Here is a 26,652-nt window from a genome sequence, read left to right on the forward strand (position 1 = left end):
CTGCACCCAGCTACTAGGGTTATGCTAGGGATATGGGAGAGGGCGACTAGGGCAATAGGCTGGACGCATACACTGACGAAACAGACCCCAATATGGCATTGCACTTGGCTGAAGGAGCTGCACAAGCTGCGTGGGTTCAAGAGATCGGATGACATTGGTATCTCCGTACTGGGGGACCTGATGAAGAGGGGGGTACTAAAGTCCTTCCAGGTCCTGAGGGCGGAATTTGGGCTGCACCGCATACAGTATTTTAGATAAGCGCAGCTGCGACATGCATGGCGGGCGGAGGAGGCGCTGGTGGGGCTCTTACCAGAGTATGCACCGCTGGAGGGGCGACTGTTGCAGGAACACATCCCGTGTAAGGCAGTTTCCCTGACCTACAAAACATTGATCAATAATATACCGGATGGGCTGGTAAAGCTCAGAGAATTGTGGGAGCAAGATGTGGGGGGATGGATACGGTGGATTGGGAGACTGCCCTGATGCACCAGAGGGAAGTAGCCATCAAGTACCGCCTGCGGCTTATCCAGTATAAAATCTTGCACAGGGTGTATTATGATAGGGTATGTTGACACCACATGGGGAGGGCTAGCGACACACAGTGCCTCAGATGTGGTCAGGAGAGGGGGGATTTTTACCACACTGTCTGGTTGTGCCCCGTCATACAGATGTATTGGGCGGAGGTCCTGAGGGAGTTGGGGGAGGCCCTGGAAGTCACCCTACTGCCAGATCCTAAATTGGTGCTGCCAGGCATAACAAATGATATTGACCTGAGCCACCCCCTCATGATCTTCATAGTTCTGGCGGTAGCTAAGAGGGATGTGGCACGGGCGTGGGGGGCTTCTGCCCCGCCACGGTTGGATGAGTGGAGGAGGGGTATGGACCAATACATGGCAGCAGAGAGGGTCACGTACAAGGCAAGGGGGTGCCCTAAGAAGTTCAATAGAGTATGGGGGAAATGGCGCTGATACCATGGATTGGACGGAGGATTGTGAACCAGGGAGGGAGGGGTACTCGGCTGCTCTGGTTGGGGGGCGGGTCTAACTGGGAATGTGTTTTAGTATTTTGGGGCTCTTGGAGAAGCAATGTAAAGCCCGGTTGAGAGAAAGACAGGAGTATGGTTTCGCGGAAAGGGGGAAGGAGGGCGGGGGGGTGAAGGGTGGTGGCTGATGGTGTTCTGTGACATGCTTGTTGTGTTTATGTACTGTAAAAAGCAAATATAAATATTTTTTTTAAAAAAATTCCTTAACGGAGGCCGAAGTGTTGAGCACTGGTTCCAGGGTAGGAAACATGGGCAGTGTGAACAGCTGGCCAGCGGGGGCTGAGTAAAAAGCTGACAAAGTTTTGTGGTGTAATGCTTGGCATGGGTAGGCAGTGCAACATTTTGGCACTGGTTGAGCATGTGATCAACTTACATGGGATGGCACGCGCCAACAGCGTGGCAAGATGCAGAAGTAGGCACTGTGACATTTGCATGGCGGGTGTTTAAGAAACTGTCTGTGGTCGACAGAGTGGGAAGCTGGCACCGGCTGGCCCAGTGATAATCTGGCTCATGTATGCTGCGTAGTAAGCTGGTACAAATGGGCAATAGCAGAAGCTTGCGCACATTGAGAGTGTGTGTAACTGGCACTGCTTGGTAGTGCCAGAAACTGGCCCTGTTGTAGAGCACTCCGTGCCCCAGAGCCCTCCATTTAGCAACATACTATCACTTTCTCCGTAGCTCTTGGAGTCCAATCAACTTGTAGTGTGCGATACAGAAGAAAACACACTGAATCCTGTGTGCAAAGCGTGAGGCAGGGTATTCTGGAAGCTTGGTGCATATTTGTATAGTGATGGGTGTCCACAAATATAGCCAACAACACACAACCACTAACCCCCCCCCACCCCCCTCCCCCAAGGCCCAGTGATTCCGCCAACTCCTCTCTCACTGTAACTGTTCTGTTCCAATTTTAATGCGCAACACATGGGCTGGTCAGAACCCCCTGTGAAGAGGCTGTGCTGGGCACACCGCACTCCGAGCACATCTTCCCGCCAGATGGCTTCACGGCAATTTAATGTGGGTTCAAGCTGCTGAATGATAACATCTCGGCAATGAGGGCGAAGCCCCGGAAAGAAAAGGGCTGACAACGTTTATGCCTGCCTGTGCGGGAAGTAGGCCAATTAATCCCGGTTCCTTCTAGCTGCTGCTACCCTTGGAAGCTTAACCTGCTCCGGAGTCGCGTCCCTAACCTTCTAGAAGGTTCCATTAGGATAACACTTCCATGTCCTTTACTCCACCACCTTCACTCCCTCCCTTTGCATCATGTAAACTTCCGCCAATCAGAGTACACTATTTCATTTAGAAACCCACCTTCTTACCCACTTGCTCATTGTGCTTCCATCTGAAGTAACAGCAAAGCGGCAATGAGCGCTTTGCAAAACACCAACTGAACAAGTAAATAAGTGGACGGAGGCCGACAGGGGCTGTGGGGGAAGCGCTCCTTCATCCCAACCCCATCATTTCCTTGCTTGATAGACCTCAGCTTTACTCCCAGGGCACATTGGCCACACTACAAGTATAACAGCTTATACTTTAAAAACATGCACATTGCTCACGGGAGTAATTACTCGATATGCCCCTCTTCAGGAAACCAAGCAGGACACTGGCAATCGCTTCAACACCTTGTCTTGGGTACTAAGCGCTATAAAAATGCAATGTCATTTCAAATCACAATAAATGTAATTGTAATTCTAAGTGTGTATGAGCAGCAGCTATAGTAAGGAAATAAATGCATATAAGGGGAAAAAGCACTGTCTTGGACCTAGTACAAAGTCATTAATTACATATAACAACTTGGGCGGTCGGACCGCCACTGCACCACTGCAAGACCACCACGCCGGCCAGCTGTCAGACCACAATAATACTAGAAATCTGGCGGGCGGGCAGCAGACCTGTTTGGCGGTGTGGGAGCGGGGTGTTGGCGTGGAGGCCCGCTACCACAACGCCAAACTCGAAATCGGGCCTTGAATGTTCACCAGTTCTCTTGTACATTTTAATTGTGCCTGAAACGTTATATTGTTGCTTCCAGACAAGGTCAGACATTTAATGTAGTGAATATACAAAATGAACAGTGCTGTTTGTGCGTGCAACACAAATTAATTTTGACAGTGGACTTACTGAGTAGCAACACCACTAACACTAATAAGTAATAAACCTAAGCAGAAAAAAAAGTTGTGCTAGCCAAGTGCGGATAAGTATTTGTTACATCTTGCTTATGCTCTGCATTTCCCTTGCTTGGATTTCCCCAAGATTAGCCACTGCATCTAGAAGAATGTTTGATGACACACTAGAATGTTTGGTACCTGACTGCTCTGAGTAGAGGCAGTTGATGGCAGACAGGCTGAGCGAGAGAAGAACTGCTCCTGGTGGGGTTTTTATTATTACATCTATGGATCATTTTATTGTTACTTAACTTGGATTTATCTACAATAAATCAAACCTATTGTTACTACTGGATTCAAGAACTTTATTTGCTACAAATTGGCGACGAGGTACAGAACTGAACCTATGCGTGGAAAAAGGACTCTTTTAATGAAGTACTACTGCAACCAAGGAACTACTTAAGCCGGAAAAGAGAAGGTAAATTTACAGAAACGCCCTGGTTAACCCCACCAGTGTCCCCAGTCATCTGGACAGCCTACCATCCCAGGGCATTATTTGATTTCAGACTTCATGATTTGGCCTAGTTTGGAAGAGATTTTTATATAACATTGGCCTGAATTTTCATATTTGGAGAGTGAACTTTTACATATTGGCTACATTTTTTTTTCAGAGTGAAAGTTTGCTTCGCAACGTTAGATTTAAAGAGACCTGCACTGCACTGTTTATGCTGTATGCTACTGCTACACTTTACAAGTACTATTTGAGCTTCTGGACTGCCTCTGTTTATTTTTTTTTTCATCAGTAATCACTACTTGTAAAGTATACCTAGTATGGAAAACTTGGTGTGGCACTCTGATACTGGCAGCTGCGCAAAGACCCAGTACTAAATAAGCTTTTGTCTCTTTAATGAATTTATTTTTACAGAGCTCAATTTTATGTACTGTTAATGTGCTCATTCGACTTTGTCTTCCTGAGCTTTGCCGATAGTGACTTTGTGTTTACCCTAAACTGTCGGCATTGGCATTTCCACCGAGTAAAGCGTTATTTATTTTGTCCTAGTTTTATTGAGGGTACGCTACTACTATTTCTTATATTTTGCCACCTGCCAACTTTTGAAATTCAAAGTAAAATACAGCTCGCGCTGTCTCACCTGTGTTTTCCTCGAGCTTGCCATCGCTTCATTGTGACGTCGTCGAATGTGCATGGGGAGTCAGTGAAGAGCGTCGCAAGTGCGTGAGCGTACGTCAGACGCTCTGGCCGCTCTGGAATCTCTACTCTCCCCACAGCAATCCGAATAATCTACTTGTCTTGTGGTGCAGGAAACTGTATGTCATGTCACGTTTCTGTGACACTCTTGGGGATCTTTTCATCTGGTGCGGTGTGTGCAGTGTTATCTGGGAAATATTACAGAGTCCAGGAACTTTATTCTCACCGGCTATTCCTGAACAACTTTGCATCTTGGCACTTGGATGATGTAAATTTTCTACATTATTAGTGTTATGTGCAGCGTTAACATCGTTCTTCTTCACACGAGTGACTGGACTTCAGCAAGTGACTGTTAGTGATAATCTACGTGGATACTGGAAAAGAGCTATTGTCGATCAGCGTTGGATGAGTTCTGCACTTCTCGGGTGAGAGAGTTCGCTCACCGGAGTGTATGTTCATCTTTTTGTAGAAATTTACCATCTTTATTATAACTTGTTTTCAGAGGGAAGTTTCATTTATGTATTTATTGGGAGGACACCACATCATTTTTAATTTGCAATGTATTTCTTCTCATATTAGTTGCATGTGTGTACTTTGCATGTGTGTACTTTGCATGTGTGTACTTTGTATGTGTGTACTTTGCATGATGTATTTTGAATGTGGGAGCCATGTTTATGCTCAACGTATGTTGAGGTGCCCTATCATTTTTATTCAGATTTCTGGTTTTAGTTATTTATGGAGTGATCATTATTATGCTCTACTTTTGGTTCTGGTGCTCAATTTATTTTTTTATTTCTTGTGTTATTTGCAGATATTTTTGATTCTGATAAGCTGATTTGAACCACAAGTGTGCTCAATTTGTTTTTGAGGTGTTCAATGCTATTTTGTTTTTGTTGAAGATTAATTGTTCAGGTGTTTGAACTTATTAGAGTGTATTTTTGCTGGAGCCACTTCGGTGCTCATGTTTGAGGCGCTCCATTTTGGATATGTACTTTTGGGGGAGCCACTTCGGTGCTCATTTTTGAGGCGCTCCATCCTTTTCAATTGTTTAATGTTGTGAAGAGCCTTAGGTTGCTCAATTTTCTGGTTTTGGACTCTGAGGGGTTCAATTGTTTAATGCTGTGAAGAGCCGTAGTTGCTCAATTTTCTTGTTATGGACTCTGAGGAGTTCCATTGTTCAATGTTGTTAAAAGCCGCAAGTTACTCTATTGGCTGATATGAACCACGCAAGTGCTCTTATTTTTAGAGGAGTTCATATTGTATTTATTTTGTTGTGAAGAGCCGAAAGTTACGCTATTGGCTGATATGAACCACAGAAGTGCTCTAATGTTTAGAGGAGTTCATATAGTATTTATTTTGGATATGGAGGTTGTCGAAGATTATATGAACATCTGTTTAATTTTCCCTAGGAAGGGGGATGGGATCACTATATTTGTGAATGCAATTATATTTGAGTATGCAATTGTGAATATATTTGTAAATGCAATCCTTATTATATTTCAACTGTTATATATTTAAGAATGCAATGCAATGTGTTCCATTCATATGATTTGTATATATATTCTCTTATCTTTGTTTGTTATTTTCTAAGGAAGGGGGATGTGTTACATCTTGCTTATGCTCTGCATTTCCCTTGCTTGGATTTCCCCAAGATTAGCCACTGCATCTAGAAGAATGTTTGATGACACACTAGAATGTTTGGTACCTGACTGCTCTGAGTAGAGGCAGTTGATGGCAGACAGGCTGAGCGAGAGAAGAACTGCTCCTGGTGGGGTTTTTATTATTACATCTATGGATCATTTTATTGTTACTTAACTTGGATTTATCTACAATAAATCAAACCTATTTTTACTACTGAATTCAAGAACTTTATTTGCTACAGTATTCAAATGAAAAATCCCAAATGTAAGCCTCAAAACAACAATCAGAGTATGAATTGATAATTGGTCAAGATGCCGACTGGAGAGGACGTGTCGTGGAGTTAACACTGAAGGGACTAAGCTTGTACTCTCTAATGAAAGGAATAGGAATACCGTGCCTCTGCCCAGCCCTACGAAGACCTTCTAAAACAGAAACTAAGGCCTGGACAAAGAGTCTCATACAGCCCAAAAAATTCAAAAGTTGGAAGGAAAGTGCACCATTTGATTTAATGTGACTTTATGAAGGGATCTTATAAAACAACATTTCGGTCCTGACGAAAACCATCGACCCATAGAGAGCAAAGCTGGATTAAACATGTTGACCTGCTTCATCGAGTGATAGATGTGAGAGACACCCAATACCTCTCTTTTCACATCCCACATTTTTAGGTTTCGCCTGGCCGTAGCACTGCACAGCAGTGCTCGCGCAGGCGAAATCTTTTGATCTACAGTATGGGGCTTTGTCCTGCCTCTCTCTTCCATTGGCTAGCTCCTTAAATGGAGGCTAGCCATTGGAAGAGATGGTTGTCAATCACTCTTTTCCCCGTCACGACGCGATTCGTGGGCGTTTCTGTCTCTTTTTTTAAGTCCCGCCCCCCACACCCTCCCTCTCGCCGAGGAGTTGTTCATGTTCTCTATCCTCCCCTTCCCGTTGTTGTGCCTTGTTTATCCCCCGCGCTCCCTCCGGTTGTCCGTGCCTTCTCCCTCCCGCCCGCCCACTGTCCGTGTCTCCTCCCTCCCACCCGCCCACTGTCCGTGCCTCCTCCCTCCCGCCCGCCCACTGTCCGTGCCATGTTGGGGAGGCTGGAAGGTGGCCGTAGTATCAACAGGAGCGTGTGCTCGTTCTTAAAGAGCTTCCAATGCAGTGCCTCTTTTCTATTTCCATGACAGTGTGCCAAAAGAGAGGAGTCTCCGGTTCGTGCAGCCAGAGTAGCTTTTATGTTTCCATGGTAACAGTGCTCATCATCTCAAACGACTCTATGACTAGACCTGACCCTGGAAGTGCTGTCATTGCAATCTCCTGGGTGGGGAAGTAAGATGGCGGCCCTGGCTGGTCGGCTTTTGAGGAGACTTCACACTGTCATCAGGTATGTAGTAATAGTTAATTGAGGGAAGCACCCGATATGGATTTGGTCAGGCTAACTTGAGCAGTCATTTGACAACATCATTAGATGCTTTTCGTTTATTGCGGGTGTGGAGTGACGAAGAATATTCTTTGGTTGCGCGTGTTGTTATTGTGCATAACATGCTCACTGATGGGAACAATCAAGGAACTTTACATAAAAGATTGGAGGTGCTTGTATTCGAATACTATAGGGGAGACTCGTGAAATTAAATAGGAAGTAAAACTGGAACAAGAGTTGCAGAACTGCGCACTATGCAGGTCCCACGGAAGCAGCTTTCTTCTGTCACATGGGGAAGGATATTATGATAAGCTTTATGTATGTGTTTGTAAAGTAAAAGGAATAGTGAACGGAAGTGTATCACAGACAGTCGAGTTCGATTGCAGAAAACACCACCTCTGATGTGATGCTAGAGCATGCAATGCGTAGGGAAACGTACAGGCACATTTCACTGGGACGTGTGTGCTTTGGTGGTCTTAGCTGTACTGTCAGTTTATGGCACAAACGACGTACCATGGAGAATGAAAGCATGTTAGCCATCTTGCATCTAGTACAAACCCTCACAGATTTATACAACAAAATAAAAACAACCGGGAAAGACCTGTTTCCAAAGCACACATCGCCAAAGGCGCCGGCCAGTCAGAATGCAGCACGCGTCATTTCCTCGCCAGGGTCACGTGACCACAACAGCAGCAAGTTTGCCGACGCTGCGAGTTAATGTCGGTCGGTGCCTGGGACTCCGGGTTCAAGATGGTGGCGATATTGAATGAACTGCGGGTGGCGGCGAGGGGGGTGGGGCGGTGGATGGTACAATGACCCAGGGCAAGAAAAAGAAGCGCTGTAACCGCAGCGTCATGCTGTCGAAGAAAATCATCATCAAAGATGGGGGCACGGTCAGTACGGGGATGAAAGAAATAGCACTGTCTTTCATGGTGGGTGGGTGGATGTCGGGGAATGAAACGGGGATACTTAGCACTGACCTGGTGAGAAGGATGGGAGCAAAGAAGGTTGAACTGAAACCTCTTACCTCTTTCCCTCTCCCCAAAGTGATCACATCATCTGAGCTTCCCGCTGTTGTTAGAGCCGGCAGCTGTTGATAGGAACCAGCTGTCAAAGTACTGATCCTGTAGTAGTGTGTCCATTCCAGGGCTGTACATACCCTGTAAAATAGCGTTAGCACTTTTGAGTCCACTGGCTGATTTGTAGTGTAATAAACGGAGTAGTTCTGATAAAATTGAATCAGTTCAGCCTCAAAGTGCTCGGTAAAATGGCTGTATTTTTATAACATACGCTAAAGCGTTCAGCATAGGAGATATGCTCAGTGATACATTACTGGACACATTGACAGCACTCTGTGCGAGCCTTTAACACTAATGGTGAAGATGTAGCTCGCTTTTAGCTGTTCCAGGGATTTGCAAAAAATTAAGCTATTGGCATTGTAAATGACAATGCCATTTATTTATCTGTTTTCAAAACCAACCCATAAATAAAGTTTGTCATTTACAATGCCAATAGCTCTAACTTTTGCAAAGGCGAGACCGTTGCATTGTAAATGCTTGTTTAATCATTCTACTACCTTTGATCTTCTTAATACAATGTGTCCTTTCAAAAGGTAGGAGGTATTTTTAAACTTTTTTTCTGCACATCGTGGATTCTATATGGTCTCAGATTCAAGAGACAATCTATCCTGGTGGAGGAAAAGACCCAATGATGTAACAATCAGTGGCTAAGAACGCCAACTGGAGACATGCCTTTGGCGGACCAACATTGTTGAGGGCCTCACAAAAATGTTGGTGTTGACCTCCCCACCCCAGTCTTAACACAACTCTTCCACTCCTTTTAGTTGTATATGTTCATTTAATGGAATTTAAGTGGAACTTTAACTTCTCCCTCCCTCTTTTAATTCTTTATTATTAATTGGACATAATCCGCTTCTGCCACTGCTCTCTTTTGTGTTACGTGAATGGTGTTCTGTCTACAATGCTTGAGATGACAACCCTAAGCAGAAAGCGTGAGTTGAAGTGTACCACCAAACATTGCTTAGTTGAAAGGGATTCTGACACAAAATGTTGGGTGTTCGCCATGACCTATATGTCCATAAGAACACTTGCATGGTCAAGTATGGTGGCACATTAGCCCATACAAATGCAGCACTCATGTGGTATTATTTCTAAAGGGCACCTGGTACTTTTGGTGGCAGTACTTGCCCTTCACAATAGACCAATTTTGTGTGTTTAGTTATTTTGCAATAGCAAACATTTTTTCACAACTGTTGAAAGGCATTACTTCGCTGGATTATGGGTCATTACTTCGCTGGATTATGGGTCAAAAGCGCCAGGATGCCCTTGGTGGTGACAGGTTGCGCTATACAAGTATGCTACAATATGCTACAATACAATTCTACTGTGGCTCTTTCACAATGAGGCGCAGCCAGAAATTACACAGAGTGAGCACAAAAGTATTCTTTTTTATTTCAAAGTATTTTATAATTTTTTTAATAAACAAGTACATTAGCATTTCCGTTACGAGGTACCAGCCAAACGTGGTTGGTGTTGCAGTAGTTACAGGTACTTGGCATTCGTTTTTAGCTGAACCCCTTTACATTGACTTGCTGGGAAATTACATTTCTGTCTTTTTTCCATTTGTGTAAATTGTTTGTGTGTTGGAGGGAATCCAGATAATGCTGCCTGAGGATCAGCAAACTTCCTCTAATAAAGTTCTGAATATATTGTGCCCACAATGGTGCCAACAGTTAGAGACTGACCTCCTTTAAGGAAGACCTTCTGTGCTTTGAGGATGAAAGAAGGAAGTCTTTTCAGACAAGGGACAGGAGAGACAGAAGGCAAAAGAGAAAGAGAGTAGTTTGCAGTCCAGTGGTTCTTTCTTGTGATTTAGTTATAAGAAAGAGTCAATTTTATTAGAAAAATGTGCTCTTGGTAACTGACAATACCGAACACATTTTAGAAATATACTTGTAGTTTGTGCTTCAACTTGAACCACTGGACGCCCGCTGCTCCTCGGCCTCGGGCGCAATGGCTTTGCTTCATTTAGTGCACTCCTTGAGAAGCACTTCGATTTTTCATACCCCACATGGCTTTTGTATTGTACTGTATTGTAAAATTATATAATGTGATGTCAATGACTAGCTCCCTCACTATAGAATGTGTTCCAGCGCCACTGTTCACATTTGTGCTTCACAGTGTGGAATATTTCAAACTATATTCCAAAACGCAAGTTCAGATCTTTTTATTTTTTTATTTTTATAAAAACGCTGTAGTTTAAAAATTAATATTTTATAAATTGGAATCTGTTACTTAATGGTCAGTTTTTCACTTTCTGAACTTAGCGCTTAAAATGCTAAATCTGTCCTGGTTAAAATTGAAGCGTGGTACCTGTGGGTGAGGACCTAAGAAAATATCCTATAAAATGGATTGATGACACCGATTTACCCGGGTGAAGATCTTACACTTTGATGGGATATACGTTGAGCCACACAATAATCTCGTGGACTAAAACGGAATGTAGAAAACAAGGATAAAACCTCTCTAGTGATATTAAATAAAATTGAAAAAGACAGAAAGAGGGAACCTCAGGTTTTTAACTTCTGTAGTGAAGCATGAATACCAGGTTTGGACCACAGGCATAAAAAGACAACTTGTTCGTCACAAAGCAAGCTATTCGTCAACCTCCTGATTCAAGTAAAGGTTTTTGCCTTTGTGTATCTGACCATATAATAGTCATGCAGTTGAGTGCATGATACACAGCAAGAAATCAAACAAAAAAACAAATCTGATCAGTAAATTTGCAATAATATACTCCATAGGTGTATACTTTCACAATTAATATATGGGCATCTCAAAACTGAAACAGGCAAATGTGATCCTCTGCCACAATCCATTATCTTTTCTGAAAGCTCATTCGTTCTAAGGAATGAAAGTTTCATACAAGTTTCCCATCAAAGAAAAGGATGTTCACCTTGATGTTAGCATCATTGTCAGCTACTCCCTGAATGCAGCTGTTACACCTTTTTTTTATTATCAGGGGTGACACCTCGAATTAAATCAAACTGTCTGGCAACCAGCTACACAACCGTTGCAGCACACTATACTTCGAAATTGCATAGGTATGAAACATGTGAAATAGGGTCCTGGTGACCCCACCCCATCTCCTCTGTCACCTACAGCAAACTGAGAGCATGACAACCCTGCACTTAGCAGGAAACTCGACCATTTCTATCTTGGTTTCCAGATTTCTCCACACTTGCAATTGATAAGAAACATGGATTGGAGACAGATCGTTTCGCTCTTCAGTGTTCCTGGCCCATCACTAAGAACCATAAGGTAGATACTACCTGCGTGGGCTCAACAAGGCATTAAAGCGTCTCCAGCTTTTCCATCACTCTCTCAACAATCTGTGGCCGCGTGAAGCCCTTTAGCACTTTAGATGCTGCCATCTCTGCCGGGAAAGGGGTGGTTCATGTAACCACCCTCGCTGGACTCTGTTTTGGGGATACCCTGCCCTCCGCTTGTGCCTCTTTGATTCACCCATCGCCTCAACTGGGGTAGTTTCATGCAACATCATCTCTGTGAGCAGCTGCATGCACCGAGTATCTCTTCTGAATTGTAGTTCAATAGATCATGCTGTACCATGCACTGACCAACTCGTGCATAAACCACCAATGTTGGAAACGTTTCACACACCCACCAGCTCCACTGGAGACTCTTTCATGCGCTCACCAGCTGTGATGAAGACTGTCTCACACACCCACCAGTTTGTGGAGAAGTGTGGCTCACTGGTTAGAGGCGGCAGACCCGAGAGCAGAAGTCGGCCCGGGACCAGGGTTCAATTCCGTGGACCTTGGTCAGCGGACTCGATAATTCTCGCTTCGGTGCTTACTCTAATAAGGGGTTCCACTCGGCAACTCTGGGCATTAGCTTGCCTCATCTCCACAACGGCCCCATCAATTCCGGGGATGCCTGGCTCCACCTTGGGAAATCCCAGCAGGGACCATCCCACAGGGAAAGCCAGGACGGGTTCCCCAAAGTTATACAGCGCCAGGAGACCTATGGACGGGTAGCAGTGCGCTTTACAAGCTCAAATACATTTACATTTACCAGAGACTGTCTCACACAATCACCATCTCCGCTGGAGACTGTTTCATGCACCCACCAGCTCCGGTGGAGGCTGTTTCACGCACCTACCTGCTCTGATTGAAGACTATATCACGCACGCACCAGCTCTGATGGAGACTGTTTCACACACCCACCAGCTTTTATTTTTTATTTTTTTATTTAAGAAGTTTTCTATAGCGCTGGCCAGACCCCGGGGCATTGGAGCGCTTTACATTAGAACAACACAGATAATCATCAGATACAAAATAGGGGAGGAACATAAAACAGAGGAGTACAAAAAATAAAAGAGCAACACATTTTAGTGTAGGACATTTTTGCCTTCGAGGATCTTCGGAGTCTGGAGGGGAGCTCAATGTTTGTTATTTGCCCCACACTATCCACTTCCTAGGGAGCGGTTGAGGAGCAGGGTTTTGAGTTGGCATTTGAATTCTACAAAAGAGGAAATGGTTCTGATGTGAGGGGGAATGGAATTCCAAATTTTGGGAGCACTTCGGTGAAAGATCGATCTGAAGTTTTTTTCTTTTTAGTTTTAGGTGGGATGAGTAGGAGGGAGTTTGAGCTTCTCAAGTTCTTGGCCTGGCAGGCTTTTATGAGTTTTTTCGCCAAGTACTCAGGTTTGCCGGTGTGAAGGGCTTTGTGGGTAAGGCAGGCTGTTCTGAAGCTAATCCGCATTTCCACTGGAAGCCACTTGAGTTCCTTGAGTGCGGGAGAGATTTGATCGTATTTCTTGATGTTGGTGATCATTCTAGCAGCCGCATGTAGCGTTGTTTTGATGGAAGCCAGATGTGACTTTGGAATTCCTGAGAGGACTGCGTTCCCATAGTCCAGTCTTGACAGTACCAGAGATTGGGTGGCCTGTTTGAGATCATTGGGCGGAATGTAGGGTTTTATTTTGATCAGTAGTCTGAGGTTAAGGAACGCACTTTTTTGCTGAATTCGTAATGTGTCTTGTCATATTCAGTTTTGGGTCAAGAGTGATGCCTAGAGATTTGACAGAGTCCGCTAGAGTAAGATTCCTGTTGAGTGCATCGATGGCCTTTAACCACTCGGCAATTTGGGGATTGTCTTCCTTATTTGAGATGAGGAGTGTCTCAGTCTTATCAGGGTTTAGTTTCAGGTGGTTGCTTGTCAACCAGAGTTGGACATCATTCCTGACATCATTAAGTCTTTGTATGTCTTTGAGAGAGGTCGTTTCCAGGTAGATCTGGGTATCGTCAGCATAGCGATGGAAGAGGATGTTGGCTTTTCTGAGTAGTTTGGAGAGAGGTTCCATGTAGATGTTGGAGAGCTGCGGTGACAGCACCAAGCCTTGAGGGACTCCCCTTTTGACTTGCTGGAGGTCAGAAGTGAAGTTTCTGATTTTGATTTGTGTGTGCGATTGTGAAGAAAGGAGGAGAACCATTTGAGGACTACCTCGCCAAGACCAGCTCTTTCTTGGAGAGCCCTTATGAGGAGTTTGTGATCAACAGTATCAAATGCTGCATAGAGGTCAAGGAGTATGAGGAGGCAGCATTGGTCTGAGTCTAGTGATCCATTAATTTCGACAATGATGTTGAGAATCGCGGTTTCTGTGCTACAGCCTTTTCTGAAGCCAGACTAGTAGGGGTCCAGGAGTTTGATGTTGTCCAGGTGCTGGGTTAGTTGATGAAGTACGCATCTTTCAAGTGTTTTTGAGAGGAGGGGGGGTTCGATATAGGTCTAAAATTGTTTAGATCTGTCTCCGCCGGAGACTGTTTCACACACCCACCATCTCCGCTGGAGACTGTTTCACGCACCTACCAGCTCCGCTGGAGCCTGTTTCACACACCCACCATCTCTGCTGGAGACTGTTTCACGCATCTACCTGCTCTGATTGAAGACTATCTCACGCACCCACTAGCTCTGATGGAGACTGTTTCATGCGCCCACAAGCTCCGCTGGAGACTGTTTCCCACACCCACCAGCTCCGCTGGAGACTGTCTCACACACCCACCATCTCTGATGGAGACTGTTTCATGCACCCACCAGCTACGCTGGAGACTGTTTCATGCACCCACCATCTCCGCTGGAGACTGTTTCATGCACCCACCATCTCCGCTGGAGACTGTTTCACACACCTACCTGCTCCGCTGGAGACTGTTTCCCACACCCACCAGCTCCGCTGGAGACTGTTTCACACACTCACCAGCTCTGCTGGAGACTGTTTCACACGCCTACCTGCTCTGATTGAAGACTATCTCACGCACCCACCAGCTCTGATGGAGGCTGTTTCATGCACCCACGAACTCTAATTGAAGGCTATCTCACGCACCCACCAGCTCCGCTGGAGGCTGTTTCATGCGCCCAGTAGTTCAGCTGGAGGCTGTTTCACACACCCACCAGCTCTGATGGAGACTATTTCATGCGCTCATAAACACAGCTGGAGGCTGATTCATGCACCCATCAGCTCCGCTGGAGACGGTTTCATAGATCCACTGCATCTGCTGGTCACTGCTTCATGCATCTATTACCACTTCAAGAGGTGTTTTCATGTCCCTGCAACCCCTCCAACTCCATTTGAGACTGTTGCTCGCACACAGAATAACAAAATGTCCCAGTTTACAACCTCCACAAACTCACTGACCAAGTTACGCCCCTGACCCTGTGTTCAGGGCCGGTGAAGACATTTGTCATCTTGGGGGGGTGGGACTATGAGTGGGTCACTGCATTCAAGCGGGTCCGAGCAGAGTTGAGTGATCTTGCCTGCTCTCCCGTGCTTCTGGAGGGAGAAAGCAGAGCCCGGCTGTAGTAAGACTTATGTCAATGCGTTGGAATACCATAGATTTCCAGATCGGCCCTTGGGCTGGGCAAGCCCGCCACAAGTCAAAGGAATCGGCCTGAATGGAAACAGTTTCCTCAGGTTGATGGATGCCACAGAGAGGGGTGAAGCAGTGGAGCGCTGAGCCAGCAAAATCCACTCTGAGAGGAAACGTGCATGTGTGTGGCTGTATTCCAAGCAAGGACAGAAGCCTTCTGCTGCTGCAGAGATGTCGTGCCCTCAGTGGTTGGCGCATGGGCACGCTGGCCAAGGGCCCGGGGGGGGGGCACGAGCTTAGGGGCCTCATGCAGACCAGAATTTAACACTAATTTTCCGTTAAACTTTTTTATTCGTGTGAGTTGTTGTGTAGGCAGGGCCCAGTGCACTGCTTTGCGGGGGGGGGGGGTTCTAAAATGCTGTTAAGACTACCCTGCGTACCTTCAAGCGGGTCATCTCATCCACAACTCCTTTCACTTCCTAGTGGTGAGAAAACACACTGGAGACCTGGTGAGTGTCACTGGTCAGGCATACGCCGCGGAGGGCCAGGATCCAAGGCGCTGCTGTTCTGTTCGACACCAGAGTAATGCAAACAATCCATCCACGCACTTAACGTTCAAGATGCAGCTGCGCTATTTAATGCCTCAGGGCTTCGGCCACGCCACCCACAGGACCAGCAGTCCAAGGAGCTGCTGTGCTGTTCCACACTAGAGTAATGCAACTAAATCAATAGCCTGGGCCGCTGGAATTATGCGGCAAGAGAGAACCAAATTGTGCGGTAGGGTTGAGTAAAGTATGCGGCAAAAAAGGCACATTATGAGGCATAATGTGGCATATTTCGTAATAGTGGTACTTCATTATTTTGTCATTTTTAGGGCTCGCCTGCTGATGCGCTTCTGCGCATCGCTGGCGAAGCTCTATTACGGCTTATCCAGTGTTGATCCACCACTGGCGATTTCTTCAAGTGCATGTGCTTTTTAGGTCATTGCGCAAGCGCAAGCCCTAAAAAGCGCGTGCACAATGCCACCAGCCCCCTGCCTGCCTGCCTCGCATTACCAGATCAAAGGCAGCCCAGCCCCCCTCCCACAAGCTTCTCAGCGTGTGCTCTGCCTCAGGCCTGCATTTCTCCTCCCCTCGGGCAAACAGATAGCCGCAATAACACCCTCCCTGCTCAGCTTTTTTTTCTCAATTTCTCCCCGTCTACACTTCCCATTAGGAGCCCTTCCTCCCCCCAGATAATCTATCTCCATAAGAGATAAGCAGCTCTTTCACCATCTCAAACCCGTATTAGTGCTCCTCACTATGCATGTTTTTACTTAGAAAATCAGCACAATGCAGCAGTGTGACATCAAGCCAGGTTCATCGACATCACTGCAAAAGTAAAGTTTTTATTCCCCATTTCCTCTTCAAGAAAGTGACTGCGCATCAGCCTCTACGGATCAGAAAGCGGAGCCCCTCCACTGACCGGGCTGCGAGTCAAATGGCCATGTTTCACAAATTATGGTTTTCGTGGTCTTATTCTGGAGTAGCCCTGTTGGCAAGAGAGGAAAGAGCAAGGCTCTGACAGTCAGTCCTCCTCTGCTTCATAGTATGCCGCGCCACTATAGTAAGTTGAACAAGGGATATTATTTGACAGAAAGAGGCAACCTGCATCTATTCACGGAAATACATTGAGCAGTCTACATTTTTATTTTTTAAAGCTACATACAATGCACCATAACTATTCTAGGTCTACAAATGGAAATACATAACAAGCAATATTTTTATTTATTTTTTAAGAGGTGCATACTTAAAAAAATGATTACAAAAATTAAACATCAACTAGTAATTAAAAAACCTAGCAATTAAGATATGCCACGTCAAATAATAACTTTTGTCGCCAATTAATTATCAGTGTCTGGAATGGATATGGTCACACCCTCACTCACCCTCAACCCCTCACCCTCACTCACCCTCAACCCCTCACCCACACCCTCACTCACCCTCAACACCTCACCCTCAACCCCTCCCTCACGCTCACCCACCCTCACCCTCACTCACCCTCAACACCTCACCCTCACTCACCCTCAACCCCTCACCCTCACTCACCCTCAACCCCTCACCCTCACCCTCACTCACCCTCAACCCCTCACCCTCAACCCCTCACCCTCAACCCCTCACCCTCACTCACCCTCAACTCCTCACCGTCAACACCTCACTCACCCCCACGCTCACCCTCACGCTCACCCACCCTCACCCTCAACACCTCACCCTCACTCACCCTCAACCCCTCACCCTCACTCACCCTCAACCCCTCACTCACCCTCACTCTCACTCATCCTCTATCACCCTCAACCCCTCACCCTCAACCTCTCACCCTCACTCACCCTCAACCCCTCACCCTCACTCACCCTCAACCCCTCACCCTCACTCACCCTCAGCCCCTCACCCCCTCACCCTCACTCACCCTCAACCCCTCACCCTCACTCACCCTCAACACCTCACCCTCACCCTCACTCACCCTCACTCACCCTCAACACCTCACCCTCACTCACCCTCAACCCCTCACCCTCACCCACCCTCACTCACCCTCACTCACCCTCAACCCCTCACCCTCAACCCCTCACCCACACCCTCACTCACCCTCAACACCTCACCCTCAACCCCTCACCCTCAACCCCTCCCTCACGCTCACCCACCCTCACCCTCACTCACCCTCAACACCTCACCCTCACTCACCCTCAACCCCTCACCCTCACTCACCCTCAACCCCTCACCCTCACTCACCCTCAACCCCTCACCCTCACTCACCCTCAACTCCACACCCTCAACACCTCACTCACCCTCACGCTCACCCTCACGCTCACCCACCCTCACCACCTCACCCTCACTCACCCTCAACCCCTCACCCTCACTCACCCTCAACCCCTCACTCACCCTCACTCTCACTCATCCTCTATCACCCTCAACCCCTCACCCTCACTCACCCTCAACCTCTCACCCTCACTCACCCTCAACCCCTCACCCTCAGCCCCTCACCCTCAGCCCCTCACCCTCAACCCCTCACCCTCAACCCCTCACCCTCACTCACCCTCACCCTCACCCTCACTCACCCTCAACCCCTCACCCTCACTCACCCTCAACACCTCACCCTCACTCACCCTCAACCCCTCACCCTCACTCACCCTCAACTCCTCACCCTCAACACCTCACTCACCCCCACGCTCACCCTCACGCTCACCCACCCTCACCCTCAACACCTCACCCTCACTCACCCTCAACCCCTCACCCTCACTCACCCTCAACCCCTCACCCTCAACCCCTCACTCACCCTCACTCTCACTCATCCTCTATCACCCTCAACCCCTCACCCTCAACCTCTCACCCTCACTCACCCTCAACCCCTCACCCTCACTCACCCTCAACCCCTCACCCTCACTCACCCTCAGCCCCTCACCCTCAACCCCTCACCCTCACTCACCCTCACCCTCACTCACCCTCAACCCCTCACCCTCACTCACCCACCCTCACTCACCCTCAACACCTCACCCTCACCCTCACTCACCCTCACTCACCCTCAACACCTCACCCTCACTCACCCTCAACCCCTCACCCTCACCCACCCTCACTCACCCTCAACCCCTCACCCTCAACCCCTCACCCACACCCTCACTCACCCTCAACACCTCACCCTCAACCCCTCCCTCACGCTCACCCACCCTCACCCTCACTCACCCTCAACACCTCACCCTCACTCACCCTCAACCCCTCACCCTCACTCACCCTCAACCCCTCACCCTCACCCTCACTCACCCTCAACCCCTCACTCACCCTCAACTCCTCACCCTCAACACCTCACTCACCCTCACGCTCACCCTCACGCTCACCCACCCTCACCCTCAACACCTCACCCTCACTCACCCTCAACCCCTCACCCTCACTCACCCTCAACCCCTCACCCTCAACCCCTCACTCACCCTCACTCTCACTCATCCTCTATCACCCTCAACCCCTCACCCTCACTCACCCTCAACCTCTCACCCTCACTCACCCTCAACCCCTCACCCTCACTCACCCTCAACCCCTCACCCTCACTCACCCTCAGCCCCTCACCCTCAACCCCTCACCCTCACCCTCACTCACCCTCAACCCCTCACCCTCACTCACCCTCACCCACCCTCACTCACCCTCAACACCTCACCCTCACTCACCCTCAACCACTCACCCACCCTCACCCACCCTCACTCACCCTCAACCCCTCACCCCCTCACCCTCACTCACCCTCACCCTCACTCACCCTCAACCCCTCACCCTCACTCACCCTCACTCACCCACCCTCACTCACCCTCAACACCTCACCCTCACTCACCCTCAACACCTCACCCTCACTCACCCTCAAACTCAACATACATACATACATGCCCTCACTCACCCTCGCTCACCCTCAACCACTCACCCTCACTCACCCTCAACCCCTCACCCTCACTCACCCTCAACACCTCACCCTCAACACCTCACCCTCACCCTCACTCACCCTCACCCTCACTCACCCGCACTTACCCTCACTCACCCTCACTCACCCTCACCCTCACTCACCCTCACTCACCCTCAACCACTCACCCTCACCCTCACTCACCCTCACTCACCCTCAACCCCTCACTCACCCTCAACCCCTCACCCTCACTCACCCTCAACCCCTCACCCTCACTCACCCTCAACCCCTCACTCACCCTCACTCTCACTCATCCTCACTCACCCTCAACCCCTCACCCTCACTCACCCTCACCCACCCTCAACCCCTCACCCTAACTCACCCTCACCCACCCTCAACCCCTCACCCTCACTCACCCTCAACCCCTCACCCTCACTCACCCTCAACCCCTCACCCTCACTCACCCTCACTCACACTCACCCTCGCCCTCACTCACCCTCACTCACCCTCACCCTCACTCACCCTCACCCTCACTCACCCTCACCCACCCTCAACCCCTCATCCTCACTCACCCTCACCCACCCTCAACCCCTCACCCTCACTCACCCTCAACCCCACCCTCACTCAACCTCAACCCCTCACCCTCAATACCTCACCCTCACTCACCCTCACCCTCACCCAACCTCAACCCCTCACCCTCAATACCTCACCCTCACTCACCCTCACCCTCACTCACCCTCAACCCCTCACCCTCACTCACCCTCAACCCCTCACCCACACCATCACTCACCCTCACTCACCCTCACTCACCCTCACTCACCCTCACTCACCCTCACACACCCTCACTCACCCTCACTCACCCTCACTCACCCTCACTCACCCTCACTCACCCTCACTCACCCTCAACCTCACTCACCCTCACCCACCCTCAACCCCTCATCCTCACTCACCCTCACCCTCACTCACCCTCAACCCCTCACCCTCAACCCCTCACCCTCAACCCCTCACCCTCACTCACCCTCACCCTCACTCACCCTCAATCTCTCACCCTCAATCCCTCACCCTCAGTCACCCTCACCCTCACTCACCCTCAACCCCTCACCCTCACTCACCCTCAACCCCTCACCCTCACTCACCCTCAACCCCCTCACCCTCACTCACCCTCAACCCCTCACCCACACCATCACTCACTCACCCTCACTCGCCCTCACTCGCCCTCACTCACCCTCACTCACCCTCACCCTCACTCACCCTCAACACCTCACCCTCACTCACCCTCAATGCCTCACCCTCACTCACCCTCAACACCTCACCCTCAACCCCTCACTCACCCTCACTCTAACTCACCCTCACTCACCCTCAACACCTCACCCTCACTCACCCTCACCCACCCTCAACCCCTCACCCTAACTCACCCTCACCCTCACTCACCCTCAACCCCTCACCCTCACTCACCCTCAACCCCTCACCCTCACTCACCCTCAACCCCTCATCCTCACCCTCACTCACCCTCACTCACCCTCACCCACCCTCAACCTCACTCACCCTCAACCTCACTCACCCTCAACCTCACTCACCCTCACCCACCCTCAACCCCTCATCCTCACTCACCCTCACCCTCACTCACCCTCAACCCCTCACCCTCACTCACCCTCAACCCCTCACCCTCACTCACCCTCAACCCCTCATCCTCACCCTCACTCACCCTCACTCACATTCACCCTCACCCACCCTCACTCACCCTCATCCTCACTCACCCTCACTCACCCTCACTCACATTCACCCTCACCCTCACTCACCCTCACTCACCCTCACCCTCACTCACCCTCACCCTCACCCTCACTCACCCTCAACCCCTCATCCTCACTCACCCTCATCCTCACTCACCCTCAACCCCTCACCCTCACTCACCCTCAACACCTCACCCTCAACACCTCACCCTCACTCACCCTCACCCTCACTCACCCTCAACCCCTCACCCTCAATCCCTCACCCTCACTCACCCTCACCCTCACTCACCCTCAACCCCTCACCCTCACCATCACTCACCCTCACTCACCCTCACTCACCCTCACTCACCCTCACCCTCACTCACCCTCAACACCTCACCCTCACTCACCCTCACTCACCCTCACTCACCCTCACTCACCCTCAACCCCTCAGCCTCACTCACCCTCACCCTCACCCTCACTCACCCTCAACACCTCACCCTCACTCACTCTCAACCCCTCACCCTCACTCACCCTCACCCTCACTCACCCTCACCCTCACTCACCCTCAACACCTCACCCTCACTCACCCTCAACCCCTCACCCTCACTCACCCTCAACCCCTCACCCTCAACCCCTCACTCACCCTCACTCTCACTCACCCTCACTCTCACTCACCCTCACTCAACCTCAACCCCTCACCCTCAACCCCTCACTCACCCTCACTCACCCTCACTCTCACTCACCCTCACTCAACCTCAACCCCTCACCCTCAACCCCTCACTCACCCTCACTCTCACTCACCCTCACTCTCACTCACCCTCACTCAACCTCAACCCCTCACCCTCAACCCCTCACTCACCCTCACTCTCACTCACCCTCACTCTCACTCACCCTCACTCAACCTCAACCCCTCACCCTCAACCCCTCACTCACCCTCACTCTCACTCACCCTCACTCTCACTCACCCTCACTCAACCTCAACCCCTCACCCTCAACCCCTCACTCACCCTCACTCTCACTCACCCTCACTCAACCTCAACCCCTCAGCCTCACCCTCACCCTCACCCACCCTCAACACCTCACCTCACCCTCACTCACCCTCACTCACTCTCAACCCCTCACCCACCCTCACCCTCACTCACCCTCAACACCTCACCCTCAACACCTCACCCTCACTCACCCTCAACCCCTCACCCTCCCTCACCCTCAACCCCTCACCCTCCCTCACCCTCAACCCCTCACCCTCGACCCCTCCCCCTTAACCCCTCACCCTCACTCAGCCTCACTCACCCTCAACACCTCACCCTCACTCACCCTCAACCCCTCACCCTCACCCTCACTCACCCTCACAACACATATTGTGTTACAATAGGTGTCACATTTGCAAAAGATAAAACTATTGGCATTGTAAATAACAAAGCTATTAATTCGCTATTTTCAAAACAAGCACATAAATAAAAAATGTGTCCTTTACAATACCAATAGCTCAAACTTTCCTAATGCAAGACCTATTGCATTGCTGTGCTTCTCTCCCCTGCTGCACTCTCCTGCTCTCTAGAGATGTGGCCTAACGACAAGAGCTGCCATCTAAGTCACGTAAATACAAAATATGTTGCATTCCAAATGCTATAGGTGTCACATTCGCAAAAGTTATAACTATTGGCATTGTAAATGACAAAGCCATCAATTTAGCAATTTTAAAAACCAACAAATAAATAACATATGTCATTTACAATACCAATAACTCCAACTTTTCTAATGCGAGACCTATTGCATTTCCAATGCTTGTTAAACTTGGTAACACTGTACGGGCATTGCTTGCGCCTCATTAGTAACAGTGTATCACCCACATATAGAAATAAGCAACAGTAAAGTGACCCGTCCAGCTTTTCAAAGGGCCTTCCACTGCACAGCAACACGTATTGCTACATTTTTTGTAACTTTTGACCCGTTTGAGCTAGAAACATTTTTTTGTTAAAAACTATGCGGCAGATGACGGATCACGTGGCAAATGCAGCAAATCAATATTTATGCAAAAATTGCAGCGGCCGCACAATCGCATAATTCCACTGGGCCTGCCAATAGATAAACCAACCCAGTGATAGGAGCTATAATCCAAGCTGCCGCTGTGCTGTGCCACACCAAAGAAGTTAGAAGAGACAGCACCAGCTAAAATTAACCCTGTCATTATTCTGTGCCATACAACAACAGTTCAACCAAACCTCCATCTACGGTACATCAAGAAAAACCTGCGTTATTCCACTGTAGTACAACCTACCCCATTCACCTGAAGGAATCATTTCAGGTTCAACCTCACAAGAAATCATGTGTTTCTTGTTTGTCTTTTAAGATGCAGACACTGCGACACCAAAGCCTACAGGTGAGGGGGCAACAAACGACATCTAGTTGAGCAACGAGGTAAATATGTTGTTCTGTTACTGGGCTTTCAGTTATCAAGATGCATTCTGGGATTTGTAGTATTAGTGACATAGCTGGTTCTGCGGCCCCTCACTTCGCTTTAGCAATGACAGTATTGATTTCTGCAACCCCTCCCTGAAAACTCCACCGCAGCCTCCAGTGAAATAGCGGGTCTGAAGTAGCGGATCACACAAGCTCGTGAAAGTGAAGCCAGGACAGAAGGACGACACGGAGTCACTGACGGAAAACAGTACTATGAAAAATGCAGATGGGTGCTCACGACACGTGGGCGCCTGTCAAGTGACAACACGTCAAGTGTGGGGAAGAGTCTGCTGTAGGTATCCCCTGCCCCCACCCCAGCATGTGCACGAGGAGGCAGACGGGGGGAGTGGGCGTGAAACAGGAGCCGTATTCATTAGCCCGTTACCAGCACTGACTGAAGACATCCGTAGTGGGAGCGCTGTGCACCGCACCCCACCAAAGGAATCCATCATCATTAAAAAGAAGGAAAAAATCAGCTTTATTCAAGTAACCTCTCACCTTTTCAAAACGCAGACACATTTCAGAACAAAACAGAGATTACACATTTCAGAACAAAACAGAGATTACACATTTCAGAAGCTAAACGCCCCGCCCCCACAGCTAATATAAGTTACACATAAAAACAGTGAATATGCACAATATCTGACGTCAGGAAAGCCAGAAATTACCGGTCGCAGTGATACACCTGCACGCTGCCATGCATGTAAACACCGCCCGAGAGCCACCACCAACCACAGCACTGTTAAATATTAGTAGCTTAATGAGGTATTCTTGGCAACTACAATGACTGCGAAATTGGTGTGAACAACACTTTAGAAATATATAATGTAAATGCCATATAATTGATAAACGGTCACCCGAAATATTCCATTTACGCCTGAGCATATTACACTGCATTAAAATTACACTTTGAAATCTGTGCAATCTTCTAGATGTGTATGAACAAGACAACAATCAAACATGGTCCCAAGATATTTAAATGTGGTTAAACAAAGCTGTAGAACCATGGAGGCATCCGAGAGGCTGTCAGCAGGGCGAGTGCCGACTGGGCTGGGAGCCCAACAGCTCACGACAGAGGTGGGGGTGCCCTCCCCTGCCGGGGGTGGAGGGGAGGGGGCACCTCTCTCTCCTGCCAGGGGGAGAGCGCCTCCCTCCCCGTTCTGTTATTGGAAAGCATGAGTGAGGGGTGGATCTTTGTGGAGGGGGCTTTGTCTGCACTTGGAGAACAATGAACCGAGAGCCCCTCGTTCACCCTCCCCGGGGCCGTCGGCTCTGCGCCCTAAAGCAGGCAGGGTGCGTGTGTGGCACAGGGTAACACCGGGGGCTGCACGCAGCGCCAGCAGCGGGCACAAGCACACCAGAGGGCGCACCCCGGCTGCGCAGAACACCCCCTCCACCCGCCAATACACATATCTGCTGAACCCCCGGCTGCACAGGTCACGCCCCCACTCTCAAAGGGACACATCTGGTGAGCCCGAGGGCCCACTCCCGGCTGCACAGGTCAGGCAGCCGCATGTGGACACATCTGGTGAACCCGAGGGCGCAGTCCCACGGTTCACGCAGCCGCCTCATGGACACATCTGGTAAACTTGAGAGCCCCTTTCCGGCTGCACTGGTCACCTCCAGCCGCCACCCATGGGAATATCTGGGGGTACCCCAGTTTGCACAGCAGGCCACGGGCACACCAGGTGCATCCGATAGCTCCTTGCGGCCCAGCACCCACACGAGGCACCCCGAGCCTGACGCATCCGACTCACCAGCTGCATGCAGCAGAAGCCCACCAGCGTGCAGCGCCCGTTGCACTTCGCCATGGTGTAAATCCTTCCTCAGCCGGTCGGTGGTGAAGGGCTCTCTCTCCGGGGGCGGTCTCCTCCTGAGCCCCGGGCTGGGCTACCCTCGGCGGCTAGTGCCTAGCAGCTGAGCCCGCATGCCCAGCATCCAGTCTCGCCTTGCCGGGTGGCCATCAGGCGGGAGGCACGACTTCGCAGGCTGGCTCTCCCCGGCCCTGCCACACCTCTCTTGCATCCACGGGCTGGGGGGTGTCGACAGCCTGCCATGCATGTGAGAGCCAGCTCCAGCTGCCGCTGCCGCTGCCGCCGCCTGCTCAGGGAGGGAGGGACTCCCCGCGCCCCGAGCTGCACAATTTGCAATACAGATTGGCTGCACTCCTCGGCTGCTTTCTTAGTTGTGTACACCAGGCAGGAGGGGGAGGGACGGAGGAAGGAAGGAGGGAAAGGGGCCGAAATCACTGATCTGCGCAGGAAGAGGGGGGCGCAGGCAGCTAATCCGAGCTGCTGTGAAAGGACAGGGGAAACCCGTCTCCAGACTGCGTAGGCATCAGGAAAGGATATCATAGGATACCGGGGGCTGCTGTGTGCGGTGCTCTGCTGTGAAACAGGGAAACAAAGTGATGGGTGGAATAGGACAGAGTGGTCCAAGGCTCTCCATGGAGTGAAAGAACAGAGTTAAAGTAGGCTCTGCTTGTTGAGGTGTGAAAAGACAGGGAGATTCCAGGCTGCTTGTGCTAAGGTGTGAAAAAAGTGAGCATTAAGGAATTTGCTAACCCCCACGAAAATGATTGTATAAAGAATTATTCAAAACAGCACAAACAAAGAAAATCTTCAGCTTGTGCAGGTATGTTAAATGTTGTAAATATGTATAAATGTGGTTTATAAGTACCTTTCTCTTCCATGAAAACAAAAATTTGAAAACATTTAAACAGGTTTAAATAAAATACCTGCACAAGCTGAAGATTTTCTTTGTTTGTGCTGTT

The 26,652-nt window shown here is 49.3% G+C and overlaps 1 protein-coding gene across 1 annotated transcript in view; it reads right to left on the reverse strand.

Annotated features, from left to right (window-relative positions):
- Positions 1-26,066, reverse strand: part of NKAIN1 (sodium/potassium transporting ATPase interacting 1) — a 495,005-nt gene extending 468,939 nt beyond the window's left edge. The window contains exon 1 of the mRNA XM_086956847.1: positions 25,637-26,066. Within this exon, the coding sequence (XP_086812973.1) occupies positions 25,637-25,690 (54 nt within the window). The 5' untranslated portion in view covers positions 25,691-26,066. The remainder of the gene's footprint in view (positions 1-25,636) is intronic.
- Positions 26,067-26,652: the final 586 nt, after the last annotated feature.

This window comes from Lissotriton vulgaris, chromosome 2_1 (assembly GCF_964263255.1).
Source record: "Lissotriton vulgaris chromosome 2_1, aLisVul1.2, whole genome shotgun sequence".
Taxonomy (NCBI): domain Eukaryota; kingdom Metazoa; phylum Chordata; class Amphibia; order Caudata; family Salamandridae; genus Lissotriton; species Lissotriton vulgaris.